A 12,355-nucleotide genomic window follows, 5' to 3' on the forward strand; every position below is an offset into this window, starting at 1 on the left:
AAGAGGTCCAAAGTTCATACTGAAGTGAACACAGCTTGGGATTTACAGAATTCTGAAAATACTTTACCAATTAATACACACTTTATAAAAAAGTATTTCTATTAAAAGAATTTTTCCTCGTGGGAGTAAAACTATCACAATATTAACTATTATAAAATTATTTAAAGAACCATCCTCAAGTCTTTACATGTTTGTTTACATCGTGAGCCTTGTCCACAAACGTTCTTAGATTTTCGTTCTTTTTCAGGTGTAATAAAGTATGGATACTATACTTGAACAACAGAGACGATATCATGAAGAAAGAGAAAGATTAATGGCTGCTATGGTTAAGGAATGCCTTCACAGAAAGAGTTCAGTAAGTTCATCTACACTGTTTAATATCAGCTAAAGTCCGCGTCTTCTAGCAAATGTTTATATCAGAGTTTAAATGCCCACTTTAAATTTGCACTGGTATTAAAGTACATTTATATTTATTAAAGTATATTTATTAATCGACATTAAGTAGTGAGGGTTATATACATGACTGAAGATGTAGGGTTAATGAAAAATTAGTATTTCATCGATTTTGCTAATTTCAGCAACTTTCACTTAATTCTGTATCACTTAACCTCACATTTTCTTTGATATCCATTGTTATAATCCCTTTCCTTGTTTGTTATACAATGAAAAAATATTCATGCTCTTTGTAACTTAATTTAACCGCCACAATAAATTCTACTATTCTATATCCAATTTTATGTGTTTCCATAGCCACTAGGACCTTAACATGAAAGCAAGCAAGTTCTCATTTTTTTCAATAATACTAAAGATAAAAGCAGAGAGGGCTAGTAAGATTTGAGAATTATGGGCTTACTTAATGTAAAAGTTGGTGGAGCATTCCAAAAACTCAGCACAACTTACGAAAACTGTACCAAATTTTCATACAGTTCAGTCACTCCATTTATTGATGTTATTTGCAAATATGTGGTTGATGAAGTCCCAAGTTAGAAGCGCGTTACTGGGAGGATTGTGTTCATTCTTTTCTCCATAGACATATCACATCTGAAGATTTATGATATTACATGCTATTTAGTCTGTAGAACGATCGTCACAGTTAAATCTAAATTTTATGAAATTATGAAGTCACAGTTCTGATTGCAGGGTATGCAAGGAATGAGTGATAGTTTAGGGCATAACATACATGATAGTTTAGGGTATAATCTGTATATTTCACAGTTTTGTATAGAATTTTGTGTATCACGTAATCCCTTGTTTTCTGTCTGCAAATCCTTGAAGGTGATTATCTTATGCCCTCTCCAAGAGCAGGAAGTTTAGTATAAGTATACCATTTCTCTGTTTATCATCATGTTAACAAGGTACAAATGGTTCTGATGAGACAATTAGCATTTTACATAATCAGTCAGTACTTTGTTTATTGATAATTGTGACTAACTTTTATATGCTCTGTAGATTCAGTAGGAAAGAGAAGTTAAGCTGGAATAAGAATTATAGTTCTTGTTATTTTTTGCATTCTTTTTAGTAACAACATGGATAATACAGGAACTAATAAATATTTTCATGGTAGTAATAAGTATAAAAATTCCAAGATAGCGAAGGTTTTAACACTGGCTTATCTTCATAGACCTATGGTTTTTCACATTATATTGATTTTATGGTAGGAAGAGTACCAGTAATTTTAACAACTAATTTCAGCACCGTGAAATAATTAACTCTGATCACCGCCACCGCATACTACTTGACCGATACGTAGAGGCATCACAACACTTGGCTGACCTATACGAAGACAAGGATGGCTTACGTAAGGAGGAAGTAGCAGCATTGTCTGGACCAAATGAGTTGGCAGAGTTTTACAACCGCCTAAAACAAATTAAAGAATTTCACAAGAAACATCCAAATGAAGTAAGTTCCAGACAGATTTACCCACTCTAGACGAGTCATATGAAAATTTTGTCAATAAGAAAAGTGGTTGAGAGAGTTGAATTAAGTATGCTGAAATAGTTTGGTTACATGATGAGTGAGGACAGGTTGACAAAGAAGATGTGTATATGCCATGGGAAGTGAGTCAGTTGTTGTTCGCTGATGATACAGCGCTGGTGGCTGATTCATGTGAGAAACTGCAGAAGCTGGTGACTGAGTTTGGTAAAGAGTGTGAAAGAAGAAAATTAAGAGTAAATGTGAATAAGAGCAAGGTTATTAGGTACAGTAGGGTTGAGGGTCAAGTCAATTGGGAGGTGAGTTTGAATGGAGGAAAACTGGAGGAAGTAAAGTGTTTTAATATCTGGGAGTGGATCTGGCAGCAGATGGAACCATGGAAGCGGAAGTGGATCATAGGGTGGGGGAGGGGGCGAAAATTCTGGGAGCCTTGAAGAATGTGTGGGTCGAGAACATTATCTCGGAAAGCAAAAATGGGTATGTTTGAAGGAATAGTGGTTCCAACAATGTTGTATGGTTGCGAGGCGTGGGCTATGGATAGAGTTGTGTGCAGGAGGATGGATGTGCTGGAAATGAGATGTTTGAGGACAGTGTGTGGTGTGAGGTGGTTTGATCGAGTAAGTAATGTGAGGGTAAGAGAGATGTGTGGAAATAAAAAGAGCGTGGTTGAGAGAGCAGAAGAGGGTGTTTTGAAATGGTTTGGGCACATGGAGAGAATGAGTGAGGAAAGATTGACCAAGAGGATATATGTGTCGGAGGTGGAGGGAACGAGGAGAAGTGGGAGACCAAATTGGAGGTGGAAAGATGGAGTGAAAAAGATTTTGTGTGATCAGGGCCTGAACATGCAGGAGGGTGAAAGGAGGGCAAGGAATAGAGTGAATTAGATCGATGTGGTATACCGGGGTTGACGTGCTGTCAGTGGATTGAATCAAGGCATGTGAAGCGTCTGGGGTAAACCATGGAAAGCTGTGTAGGTATGTATATTTGCGTGTGTGGACGTATGTATATACATGTGTATGGGGGTGGGTTGGGCCATTTCTTTCGTCTGTTTCCTTGCGCTACCTCACAAACGCGGGAGACAGCGACAAAAAAAAAAAATATAAATACATATATATATATATATATATATATATATATATATATATATATATATATATATATATATATATATACATACATATATATATATCCCTGGGGATAGAGGAGAAAGAATGCTTCCCACATATTCCCTGCTTAGAAGGTGACTAAAAAGGGTAGGAGCAGGGGACTGGAAGTCCTTCTTTCTAATTTTAAAACAAAAAGAGGAACAGAGAAGGGGGTCAACTAAGGATTTTCCCTCTTAAGGCTCAGTCCTATGCTCTTGATGCTTTCTTGCTAGTGCAGGAAATGGTGAATATGTATGGAAAATATATATATATGTATATATAATGGAGATTGATTATTGGTAAAGTTTACATTTTAAAAAATTGCAGTTTTCATGATTTTATGCAATTTCAAGATGTTTATGTTGTCATGTTTGTAAACTTTAGATCAACTTCAGAGTCTGAAAAGTAAATGAATTATTAATTAACACCATTTCTTGTGTCTTTGTTTCTTTTATCTTTCATGAAGCATTTTTCTCTAAAGTGTTTGTATTTGAGAGGTACATTATCCAACAGATCAGTGTACCCATGAGTGTGGAGTTTGAGGAAATCAACAAACAAAGGGAAGCCAATGATGAGAACCTTGTGATGGTAGACTTTACAGATGAAGAAGGCTATGGCAAATACCTTGATCTCCATGAGTGCTACAATAAATACCTCAATATCAAAGGTGTAACTTATTCTTATTATGGAGTCTGCTTGGTACATTTGAATTATTAGAACTTGTAAATATTTCCTTCAATCATACTTCCTTCAATCATACATCACTTTCATGAAGCCTGTAGCATCATCAGTAAGGTGATCTGTTCTTTTAGCTTCAATAATTTCCAATACTTTCCAGTACATTTAACCTAGTCCAAACTGAACCAGGGAGTCCTTTTTGAGATACCCTTGGTTTAAGTTACAATTTACAGTGTGTCAGACTGAGCTTGTAGTTTATCAGACACAAATAATAATTCTGTGAAAGCTGATTTGTTGGCATGATTATTATTATTATTATTATTATTATTATTATTATTATTTCAGGGTTAGAGAAGATTGACTACATCACGTATCTGACAACTTTTGATCGCCTATTTGAGATTCCTAAAGATAAGAAAACCACACAGTATCGAGAATACCTGTATGTTCTTCTTGACTACTTGTACATGTATGTAGAAAGGGTGAAGCCTCTCTTGGATCTTAGTGACGAATTGGACAGTGTTAACAAGGACTTTAATGAACAGTGGGATGGTGGAAGGTAAGTTGTACTTATTATCTAAAATTATTTCAGTGTTTTATAAGCTTAGAAAGTGAGTGTATTCCTTTCAAACCATGTACTACAATCTGATCCTCTCCAGACATTCTTGGGAAGAAAACATGAGTTGAAAAATTTTACTTTTTGTTATGACTGCAATTTAATGTCATGAGCATGATCACATGACCCTTAGGTATGATAGTCTGCCTTTGACCAGATTCTTAAGGGTCAGATCAAAGACAATGGCCTCTTACTCAAGGGTTATATGGTCATGAAGTTAAGCAGACACTGCCAAGGATAAAAAAAATTGTGGGGGCAACAAGTTAAAGGATAAAACTATAAAAATATAAAAACCCTATAAAAGAATGGAAAAACCCTAAAATATAAAGGTGAAGAACATAGCTGTGCGATAGATAGTGTGGTACCGGAATGTATAGCAGATAATCAGAGGTGCTGCTGTGTTACTGACTAAAAGAACCATCTGCAAGAAAAAGGGCAACTTCTTAACTTATCCAGTGTTAGTACTTCAGTAGCTAACTGAGGTCAGCATCGTAACACTTTTGAAACTCTTGCACTTTTTGATGCTTTAACCCTACAGGTATTTCAGGTCCAGAAGTTAATTACAAAATTTGTTTTTTAGATTCCCAGGTTGGCCAAAGGAGACAGGTGGTGCCCTTGCAGCAATGGGAGCTCATCTTGATTTGTCTGCATTTTCATCGTCAGAGGAACTTATGTCACTTGGTCTTGATCGTCTTAAGTCAGCTTTGATGGCTCTTGGTCTAAAGTGTGGAGGGACTCTGGAGGAAAGGGCACAAAGGCTTTTCAGAACAAAAGGAATGTCTGTGGAAGAGCTTGACCCATCCTTGTTTGCAAAATCCAAGCCTGGGAAGGTAACTAAGGGGCGAGAAACTGAAAAAATCAAAGAGCTTGCTATGTTAGAGGCACAAGTGTACCGCCTTACTGAAATTCTCAGTGAGCAACGAGCAGCTGCCAAAGAAAATGTTCAGCGTAAACAAGCCAGGAGGGACGGGGAGGAGGAGGAAGAAGAGGAAGCTTCAGCATCTGAATCTGAGGATGAGGCTGATGATGAAGTGCCATATAATCCAAAGAACCTTCCATTAGGATGGGATGGTAAACCTATCCCTTATTGGCTATACAAGCTCCATGGTCTTAACATTAGCTATAACTGTGAAATCTGTGGAAATTTCACTTATAAAGGCCCTAAGGCTTTCCAAAGGCACTTTGCAGAGTGGCGACATGCTCATGGCATGAGGTGCTTAGGCATCCCAAACACTGCCCACTTTGCAAATGTCACACAGATTGAAGATGCCTTAAAGTTGTGGGAGAAGCTTAAAGTTCAGAAAACTGCTGAGAGATGGCAGTCAGAGCAGGAAGAGGAATATGAAGATTCTCAGGGGAATGTTGTAAATCGGAAAACCTACGATGATCTCAAGAGACAAGGGCTCTTGTAGAACTAGATTATAGTATAATGTTCGTGCATTTGATGTATTTGAGCATTTTATTATAAAAAGTTCGTAATATGTATATGTATGTAAATGCACACTGTATAACTGTTATAGTATACCATACGGTTTTATTTTAAATGATTCTGAATTAATGGGCATTTTTGCCCATCCTTGCCCTTTGCCAGCCATCAGGTATGTACTTGATCCCTCCCATTGATACTGATCATTATGATACATTTTCCTTTACTTGAACAGCAGTGTTATTTGGGCATGTGGAAAGAATGTAGGTTAGAGTTAACAAGGAGAGTGTGTGATATTACGATTAATGGGGTTGATGTGAGAGGAAGACCACCTTAGACATGGGGACATAGTGCAGAAGAATACTGTAGGGAGAGAAATGGGGAAGAATGTGTGGACTGGGGTATGCGAGTCAGCTATGTAAGGACAGGAATAAAGAGACTATTTTGCCATGGCCACCCCCTTAATGGGAGTTCCCTGAGGGAATGAACAGCAGAAATAGATAGATAAACAGCAGTGCTTTGGAATTCTCTTCATCTTATCTCTTATCTTTCTTTTTTTCTGCCTACAATGGCCTTAATTGGGACCATGTTGGTCACTTTAAAAGGATATGGAAATGGAGATACAGATGATAGATAGGATGGTATACCAAAATTTAAGAAATGGACTAATCAATGCTGTAGGTTATGTATCTGTAACTTTCTTTGACCAAAACCTCAGTACAAATTTAACTGTAATCAACTAAGGAAGTTAGAAATGATATGTTTTTGACTGGCTTTCTTTTTACCTTTTAAAAGCAAATAATTAAGAGGACTTTTCATATTTAGCCATCATTAGCAGTACCACATTAATACATAAGCCATTTATGCTTGGGACAAGGGCCCTTGCTATACAGGGGCCCTGTCAGCTCCTTTATTGTTCAAGTTTATGAATTTTTTTTAATTTTGTAGAGTATGAGATGGCCTTAAATATTATGTGGGCCTGTCCTGTTCACTGGATACAACTATGAAGTGATGGAAAGTGTTTATGACTTATAATTCCATTTAATGTTGCCTCAGTTAAATTGAATGACAATATTCAAAATATCTTTGTATTATGAGATATTCAAGAATTTATCAATAAAAACATGAAAAATTTTGCTTTTATTATATTCATTTATTGGAAGTATTTGAAATCAATATACTCCCAGTACAATATAATGCTTGAAAGCAGAGCAGAAGGCCTGCCTTTAGCCAAATGACATCATCCGAGGTGTCTCATTCAAAGCTTTATCCATACCCCTTGTAAAACGTGCATATAAGTTTCTGACCCCCATTCTACTTCACAACACCCTTGCACTTTTCCATCCCACAAGCCCTACTTCCTTACAATGCTCTGCAATTCTATTTCATCTCCAAACAAATTATCATCCCTGTACAACAACCTCCCCTCTGCTGTACCTACCACCATATTCACGGTTAATATACCTATATTTTCACTGAATAACTCTCAGAGCTACTTTTTTAAAGGTAGTGAGCAGTTGTAATCAAATAACACCCCTATCAAACCCACTTATTCAATCCTAATCATATCCCAACATAAGCTGTGCTTAGTCTCTTCACTGCTTCCAATAGTGATAGCATATTAATACAATACTTGTTCCGACCAGAACGCATAATAATGGAGGACTTTAATTGTTTCAACACGATTTAGTATAGGGACAGGAAAAAAAGTTCTATTCAAGTATCTCCTGCATATCACTAAAGAGAACGAGGAGGAGTACTGCAGTTCAACAGCTGTGTGAACCATCTAACTTCTGCAAGATACCAAATGAAATTTAATTAGATATGTGAAAACTACAACCTCATCCAACCTTACGCAGCTTAGGTTAAATCAAGTTTTTGCAAACTTGTAAGAGAGTTTAAGGGAATGATATGAATATATGCTGAAATCATGGGCATGTTTGATGTACTTAGACTTCATTAATGAAAATTGACACATATAAGCTGGATGGGGGAGCTAATGTGATGTTTTTGTCTCATATATTCTACAAATATTAAGCCCATTTTTATGTCATTTAACCCCATATTTTCCTCCTACCCCCCTCATACTCCCTACCAAATTTTTTTTATTAAGGCACAATAAAAACACTATAAATCATGTAGAGCAAGTCTACATCACTTCTTTTAACTAAGGTTCCTAATATACTTTTCCTGAAAAAACATATTTCTATGGTGTCCCTGATATACAATTTACAGCAGTCCCTTGATCACATAAATCAGCAATTTTGTTGGAAATTCACCCCAGTAAGTTTACATATGAAAAAAACTCCGTTGTCACTGATAAATAACCCTCACTATACAATGTAAGAGAGTATTTCGTCAACATACTGTACTAGAGTTCCCAACTAAAGGTTTACCAGTTCACAATAGTACTAAGTAACGAGCAATCTTACCTTCACCTCAAGGCACACGTATATTGGAAAACTTTGAACATCAAAAACTCTTTCAAGCCAGTAATACCCTAATGAAACTGTCCATAACTATTTGAATCAAACAAAAGTATCTACATTCACATATAATATCTGGTAAATATATCGAATAAGTGGCAGAGTGACATTGGCAGCACTCAAATATATGTATTCTTCTAACAGATTTCAATGCTTTTTGTCTATTGAAGATAATCCCTGAGAGGGATATGCTTCGTTTTTAAATTTTAGCCCTGACCACAAAGATAAATACTATTTTTCTCAGATTTTTACCTACCCTAACATAATCAATAATGTCTGTAACCCAGAGTTACGCTGATTGGACGAACTTTTCAACCGTCGGGCCCCCAATCTTGGCCTGTGACCCGTCACCCGTGGTCGACGGGGTTGACCGTGGTCATGATAACCTCTTGACTTGAACCTTATGGTAAGAATGTCTTAAAATTCGGAAAGGATGCATTTGTACACACAATAAGTGTGGCCAGGCAATCCAGCATAAAAAAAAACTGCTTTGAAAACAGGAAGTCTGAGGTGTGTTTGTTCACCAGTACTTGCACAATTTTAGCCCAATCTACAACAAGAAAAAAGGGTAAAAACTCTGCTTTAAAGTTACTATTTCGACAAGGCCCTATAGTTCTTCCTGCGTCAACTACCAATGGAAAACTTCAAAGACAGTTTCATCAAGGTAATCACTGCACATTACGACATTTCTAAGGTTTTCTCAACCACTTCTACCTCTTAAGTTCTTCCATTCCATACTGAAAATGACATGTCACACGTACAATTAATGAACAAGAAATGTCTTACCGTCTCAGTAGCTTTGCTGGGCAGTGCACGTGTTCTGGTCAACAATGTTTACACAGGACCACAACAGAAGTCTGTCATCCAGTTGTTTATAATTGTGATTTTATTATTATTGTTCTTCTTCTTATCATTATTATCATCATTATCATTATGTCATCTCATAATGCTAGTCTATTTCAGAGCCTTTAACTGTGGTTTTGTTATTATTTCATGTTGACATTTAGCGTTGCCTTTCCTCTTATGGGCATGTGTAAGACTATAGAATGGTCAAAAGCAGAAAATATACAACCAATGATAATAGAATACCGCCATCAATTAATTGCAGTCACTTGACTTTTGAGCTTCTTGTAATGAAAGATTTTTGAGGTTTTATGGAAGTACGTAAGAGTGAAATTAACTTGTTGATTAACGGAGTTGTGTATCCTGTCTGCTGAGAATGGCAGTATTGTAAGGTCCCTCAACCTTGATGTCTTTCTCAGTGATGTTTATTCGAGGCAGGATTAAATCCCATCTTTTAAGGTCAGTGGATGAGAGGGCACTTATCCAACTCTCCCACCGGAAGTGTCGCAGCAATATATTCAACGTATCATAATAGAAATATTTCTAGTCTAGGCTTAGTTTTGCAAGGACTACAGTGACTTAGACTGTCGAAGATCATAAAGAGGCATCATTTACTTTCATGAATAACTAGTTAGTGAGAGAAGTGAAGAGTTGAATCTGTATCCAATATACAGACTAGTGAAAGACAGCAAGTTAGTGACCACGTAATTGGAGGAAAATGGCCATAGTGGCAGATATTAGAGGATACCATTGCAGTACATTGTCACTGGGTGAGAAAGGATGGAAGTGATTGGTGGTTTTGTGGTAGCATCAAGAAAATATACATATTCCCGACTCTTGCCAGATTCAGGTGTTATAATACTATCAAGGAAATAAAATACACAGCCTCAACTGATCGTTTTTATTCTCAACTTCTAGGAAAGTGACCAGAGGAGACAATGACAGTAAATAATTAGGAAATGACTAGACAATGCTGATTGACAGTTATTAGGCCAGTGTTCGAATATACTCTCGAAAGAGAGTTACACACTTGATAGCAAATGCAAGCATAGTTACTTTCAAGGCTGATTGCAGTTAGGATGATAAACTTTTGTATTGGGCAGGTATGTAACTCCATTTCAACTGTTTATTCAACCACTAGCCCACAATAATGTTGAGAAAACAAGCCATAAGCTGGAGTATCATAATGGTAGAGGTGTCCCTGGAGAAAATCAGGTCATCGATTTTCTTTTCTATGATGTTGCAATTTTGACTTATATACATCAGATGTAAAAAAAAAAAAAAAAAAAAGCTAAAAACGATATGTATCCAACACATGTAAGTGATTATCAAGACTATTCAATACTCAGTACCTTCCAAAAGATATATATAAGCAGCTGTTTCACCTAATATTTATTCAATCCTCTTCCTTAAGAAAGTCAAGGTAAATATTATACTCCGGTGCTCATTAAATTGAAAATTATCGTACTTTTGCACCGTTACGTTCAACTAAAAGCAAGATGGCTGCGCATGCAACTATTTAATCAACTCGTTAATGTACTAAGGTCACGATATGGCAAGAACCGTTATGTAACAAATTACCTTGAGAAGTATAGATATCACTTATGAAAAAGATAATAGATTAGGAGAAGGTTAACGTACACTCCCATGTGACCAGTCATCATGGGCAGGTTACCCAAAAAAATTTTTGTTGGCTTGCTCACGGCCGAACCCAAGAACAGACATAACAAAGGATTATGTTACACGTTCCCACACATTCAATTTAATTACAATTATGAGCAATTACGTCTTTTCTTAAGCTTGCAGACGACTGATACTTCAGCGTTGATGCCTCCATATATTCATAAAAAATGTACTTATGTACAATGTACAAACGCTTTAAATTCTAATGTACACAACATAACACTCAGACGCACTGTAACCTAGCCATCACAAGAAAGGTAGACTACAGGTCCAGGGCACAGTGGAGTCTGAATCATATATGAAACTTTACAACATTTGTCTTCATAGTAAGCTGGGCAATATGGTATATTACAGCATTCTGGAATGAAATGCAATGAATACCCCAACTTGCACTGACAGTTCACTGTGTCCCGAGACTGCCTACCGTAGTGAACCCTTAAAATGGCATCCAATTTGACCTGGTTCTGAATTTATTAATCTCCCTTGAGGTTGACAGCGAATTAACGAAGAAAATCCGCTTAACCCGAATATTTTTTGCATGTCAGGAAATAACCATCAAGCAAGTTCATCAATCTACAAAATATTGGTTCGTCTCATCATCGACAAATCTATTATTAAAACTGAACAGACTGCATTTTCTCTCTTCTAATTGGTCGAGAAAAGAGAAGCTTGTCCAAATTCCCGGCATTTTCTGGTGTGCTGGTGGCTGGCGTGGTGCTACATTTTCTCTTGGCTGGCGTGGCACGTCGTTTTCTGTTGCCTTCACTCAAAATATCTTCTGACCTGTAGGGAAGAAATAAACATAATCTTTGTAGACCTGCCAAGACATTAGCATCTATCAGCCAGTTTTAGATATTCCCTGGCCATTTTCCAAAGTATAGTCTGTCTACATTGATTCCTTGCATTCATCCTAAAGCAAATTTGTTACATCAATATTTACAAGTTTTTGGAATTGTATCTTTGTATGGATGTCGATACACGCTCCTTGAATCATGATAGGCACCAAGTCTTATTACTAAGTCATGATAGTAATGGAAATATGCTAACGTTTACGCTACTTCAAAAAAATAAACTATAAAACACGAGAAAAACAATTATTTAGAATTATAATTCTTACAATCTATATTTCATGTATAATTCGAATTCTAGCTTAGTAATGAATTAACTGCTAATAACCAATGACTTAGAAGCAGAAACATGCGCAGCCTAGCTATGGTGCACGCAACCTTACTGATCAGAGAAGAAATTTTATGAGACGGCGGTGCAGTGCAGCCATATATAGCCTGGCCTGCGCAACTTATACACATGCTGGCTGCTTGGCACGCCGCGCCTTCCCGGTGTCCTTAGCAAGTCACAGGGAAGAGAAACCGTCTTGCACTTTAGTGTGGAGCAATGAAGCTGCTGTGCTTAGCGAGAGATCACCCTGGTTTATTAGATCCGGGAAGTATCGTGTGTATGGATGTTAGGGATTCGTGCGGAAAAGACTGAATTACACCGATGTAGATGATGAAATATGCAATAGATCGCTAAGGGAATTTACTTTTCT

At 36.9% G+C, this 12,355-nt stretch overlaps 2 protein-coding genes across 6 annotated transcripts in view; one reads left to right on the top strand and one right to left on the bottom strand.

Annotated features, from left to right (window-relative positions):
* The first annotated feature begins 182 nt into the window (after positions 1–182).
* On the top strand, positions 183–10,424 carry LOC139763886 (splicing factor 3A subunit 3-like). Its single transcript, XM_071690296.1, has 5 exons — positions 183–355; positions 1,693–1,899; positions 3,591–3,744; positions 4,101–4,314; positions 4,952–10,424. Exons 1-5 carry the CDS (start codon positions 260–262, stop codon positions 5,781–5,783), a joined length of 1,503 nt encoding a protein of 500 aa, XP_071546397.1. The 5' UTR covers positions 183–259; the 3' UTR covers positions 5,784–10,424.
* tn (tripartite motif containing protein thin) overlaps positions 10,013–12,355 on the bottom strand; it is a 73,673-nt gene continuing 71,330 nt past the window's right edge. For all 5 annotated transcript variants that reach the window (XM_071690291.1, XM_071690292.1, XM_071690293.1 and 2 more), the window contains one exon: positions 10,013–11,592. The gene's annotated coding sequence lies outside the window, so the exon portion shown is untranslated. The remainder of the gene's footprint in view (positions 11,593–12,355) is intronic.

The sequence above is a fragment of the Panulirus ornatus genome, chromosome 48 (genome assembly GCF_036320965.1).
Source record: "Panulirus ornatus isolate Po-2019 chromosome 48, ASM3632096v1, whole genome shotgun sequence".
Lineage (NCBI taxonomy): Eukaryota > Metazoa > Arthropoda > Malacostraca > Decapoda > Palinuridae > Panulirus > Panulirus ornatus.